At 48.5% G+C, this 3,656-nt stretch overlaps 1 protein-coding gene across 1 annotated transcript; it reads right to left on the bottom strand.

Annotated features, from left to right (window-relative positions):
• Positions 1–418: 418 nt before the first annotated feature.
• LOC123138426 (WAT1-related protein At1g44800) lies at positions 419–3,294 on the bottom strand. Its single transcript, XM_044558404.1, has 4 exons — positions 2,928–3,294; positions 1,862–1,924; positions 1,085–1,768; positions 419–982 (listed from the first exon to the last, which is right to left on the bottom strand). Exons 1-4 carry the CDS (start codon positions 3,113–3,115, stop codon positions 736–738), a joined length of 1,182 nt encoding a protein of 393 aa, XP_044414339.1. The 5' UTR covers positions 3,116–3,294; the 3' UTR covers positions 419–735.
• Positions 3,295–3,656: the final 362 nt, after the last annotated feature.

Here is a 3,656-nt window from a genome sequence, read left to right as displayed (position 1 = left end):
TATTGTATTCATGTGTCATGTTTCGAAAATATTCTGGGCAAAAACAAAAATGGAATCGGTACTGTGTAAAGGTTACTGTTGAAGTTTTTGTAGTTACAATTTTTCTTGGCCCAAAAGTTCATAGAAGTCATTTCTTTGTGAAACTTTGCATGTGAGTACAACACTAGATCATATTTATTGAAAAATCTGAAATGTTTGACTATTCTTTACTACATTTTTAATTTAAATGTTTAAGAATGATTGTAATGGGAGTATCATAGCTAGTATCATGCATGCCAACTAGTCAATTTTAATGAGGTGACATAGAATTAAATGAAGAAAGAGATAGTTGAGTATCATATCATGATACTGTATGTTTCCTGCAAATAAAGTCATTTATATGCTGATATACGATATTATGCATTAGGGAGGTAGTATCTTACAGTAGTATCATATGCATGATATTAACGTATGATACTAGCCGTTACAGGCAGCCTAATCAGGTGTGCGTAGACCCAAGTTCCAAAAAATCCACATGGATCGGCAAAAGGGATGTTATAATTAGCACTTCTCACTCTCTCACTGTCTCACATAGTCACATGAGAGGATCGTCGCTAGAGAGAAGCTGACAAGAAGAAAATGGACAACAGAATTCGTCTTCATGCATGATCGATCGATGGGCCATGCATTACCAGTAAAAAGCTAGACATACTGGTCGATGGAAGATGGGTGAACGTATAACACGTAGCTATTCGCCTACTCCGGTAGATCCCTTGGCAAGTAGTGGTCATTGGTCGTCGGCGTCTTGACGTCCAAAACATGGCTTCCGTTGCTGTTGCCGAGCTCGTGCTGCTTGCCGTGGCGGTGGCCGTTGGTCACCGAGGTTAAGGGCAGCTCGCCGGCGCCCTTGACGCTGGCGTCGTAGACTTTGTTAATCTCATCCTTGCTCTTGCCCCAGATGAGAAAGTAGAGGCCTCCCACGATGATGGCTGCACCAATCACACTGAAAGAAACAATGAAATGAGATAATTAGTATTGTTGCACTAAAGTATACATCTTCATCCATCTTGATATATATGGTGGCTGGAAGCACTAATGTACGTACCTTCCGAGATTGATCTCCTCCTTGAGAATGATGGAGCCCATGACGGCGGTTACGATCATGCAGAGTGGGTTGAAGGCCGTCACGAATACAGGGCCCCTTTGCCTCGACACGATACCCTGCACATAGTAAGCCACGCCGGAGCACACTATGCCGGCGTAAACGGCGGTGAAGAGGCGGGTGTCGAAGCCGATGACCCATGCCTGGGTGTTGGCGCGCTCGGCGACGAGGGCGATGGCGCCGCTCATGAGCGAGCCCATGCCGCAGATGAGCACGGTGAGTGACAGCTCCGCCGGGTAGCTTTGGAGGGTGTTGGACTGGAGGATGAAGAAGCACGCCCAGGCCACACAGGCGACGATGACCATGATGGTCCCGTTCAGCCAGTCCCGAGCGGCGGCCGCGCCGCCGGCGCCCTGGCCACTGGCGGTGGCGTGGTGCTGGCCCTTGGTCCACGGGAACTGCACGATGGGGCCGTGGTACAGGACCATCAGCACAGCGCCGGCCACCGTGAGGACCGTGCCGGCGATCTTGGCTTGACTGTGCAGGCTCCGCAGCCGCACCTTCTCCATGCGCAGGATGAGGGCCAGCACGAAGGTGACGGCCGGCAGTATGTTGACCAGGGCCGTCGCGAATCCCGCCGAGGTGAGCTTCGCGCCCATGAAGTACAGGTTCTGGTCCATGACGGGCCTGAGAGTCCCATGCAACACAACACATCAGCCAGTAATCTAGAAAGAGTTATGTGGTATGCACGGACGGTCAAATAATTAACGGTGCACGTACTCGAGGAATGCGAGCCCCATGACCTTGATGAAGATGGTGATTGTCATCTTTGGCCTCAGTCCCCTGCACAAGTTGGAGCATAAACCATGATTTAGGTAGAGTAAAAAGTAATCGAACTGAACTACTCCACCACAGAGGAGTAGCTAGTATGCATGCTTCTGGGTTCCATTCATGGTAGGTCCTCCACTAGTGGCCAATCAGGGCACACTGCCTAGTGGAGGTCGTCGAGGTGCGTTTACACGTACGTGAACACACATACCGCACACGTACAGGCCGGTTAGCTAGCCACATAGACATACCTGCTTGTGTGTCACTTTTCTAATTCTGCTAATGCATAATTATATTCTGATAGATCCATCCATATATAGATGCTGCACGATGAGAGGTACGTACATCTGATTTAACGAGTGACAATGAGAGGCGGGAAAGCTGGTTATCTTGCCGGTACAAAATAGAATAAGGTATCAAGATGCATATATGTATACTACTTTTCTGGATTAGGATCCGCAAGTACTGGTTGTGCAGCTTGCACCATCTAAATGAGACATAAATATGAACGAACTTGACAAATTGTACGTGTGTATTTGCTCGATCGTGGGGTTGCACGTTTGGTAAGTTGTCCTTGTTAATTTTCCCATATATCTTCCTTTTTGTATCTATCTGTTTGTTCAGTCATCCCTAGCTACCTCAAAAGTTTGTCTAACTAACTTTAAGTGAATGCTAGAGTACTCTAGTCCTAGCTTATAAAGATCTCGTATTATATGTTATATTGTGTGGTGACTTAATCTGCCAATCCTCTAACACTGCATGCGATAGTCCAGTCTGTACTCTGTAGATCGATATATGTGCGGGTTTGAGCGCGCGCGCGCGCGTTGATCTTGATCCTCTATCGGATGTTTTTCGACGGGAAAATAGGCAACACTACTAGTGACATGGATGCTCGGTTGCACTTTGCATGCACACTAATCCCATGCGCATGATGCATGTGCGAGCCCATGATTCACGTACGCTATGGCAGGACAATGTACGGAGGGGGGGGGGGGATAGGCAGGATGGAATTGTTTACCTCTCGAAGTAGAGGGCGAAGGGCGTCATGACGGCGGTGGCGACGAGGTTACGGTAGACGACGAGCACGAAGTGGCTCATCCCGGCCTTGAGGGACGCCACAGCGATGATGTACATCCCGGCGAACCCCACCTGCAGCAGCACCATCGCCAGGTATGGCTTCACATCGTTCACAACTTTCCACCCCATACCCACCCTCTCTCTCTTTCTCTCTGGTTGGCTAGCTTAGCTTCCTTCTCACTAAAAATCACAAGTCTAAGCTTCCCTTTCACTCACTAGCTCGAGCTTGATGTTTCTCACTCTCTCGCTGGCAAGCAAATGGCTGCGATGGATGAGGCGATGAGCTCAGGCCGAGGCCCGTCTCTTTTATATAGGCGCGTGCACGCTCGATTGGCACTGTGCGGCGCACACTACACGTAGCCCATGGGTGGATCCGAGTCATGGATGTGTCCCAGTGCTAGCTTAGCTATATGCTCCATTCCCAGTTTAATATTCCACTTCCACGCAAAGGAGAACAAATATCTCTCTCTCTCTCATCTCATTAATTTGTATTGTTTACGGACAGGGGCGTAGCTACGTACAGCTACCCGGTGTCACTGGCACCGGGTCCAATCTACACTTGCTTAAGATAATCCATTAATTTAGTGTGTAGGTCATTCATTTTTTGATGCGTTCTTCTATGTGGACACCGGGTAATCTTGAGTCTGGGTCCGCCCTGTTTACGAAAAAT

The sequence above is a fragment of the Triticum aestivum genome, chromosome 6B (genome assembly GCF_018294505.1).
Source record: "Triticum aestivum cultivar Chinese Spring chromosome 6B, IWGSC CS RefSeq v2.1, whole genome shotgun sequence".
Classification (NCBI taxonomy): Eukaryota; Viridiplantae; Streptophyta; class Magnoliopsida; order Poales; family Poaceae; genus Triticum; species Triticum aestivum.
This window is presented reverse-complemented; position numbering and strand designations above follow the sequence as displayed.

Bases quoted from the DNA above. Each gene is read 5' to 3' on its own strand.
- LOC123138426 (XM_044558404.1), bottom strand. From the start codon at position 3,115: ATGGGGTGGAAAGTTGTGAACGATGTGAAGCCATACCTGGCGATGGTG. The intron at 1,769-1,861 runs GTACGTGCACCG...TGGGACTCTCAG, and splicing joins ATGGGGCTCGCATTCCTCGA to GCCCGTCATGGACCAGAACC. The intron at 983-1,084 runs GTACGTACATTA...TGTTTCTTTCAG, and splicing joins GAGGAGATCAATCTCGGAAG to TGTGATTGGTGCAGCCATCA.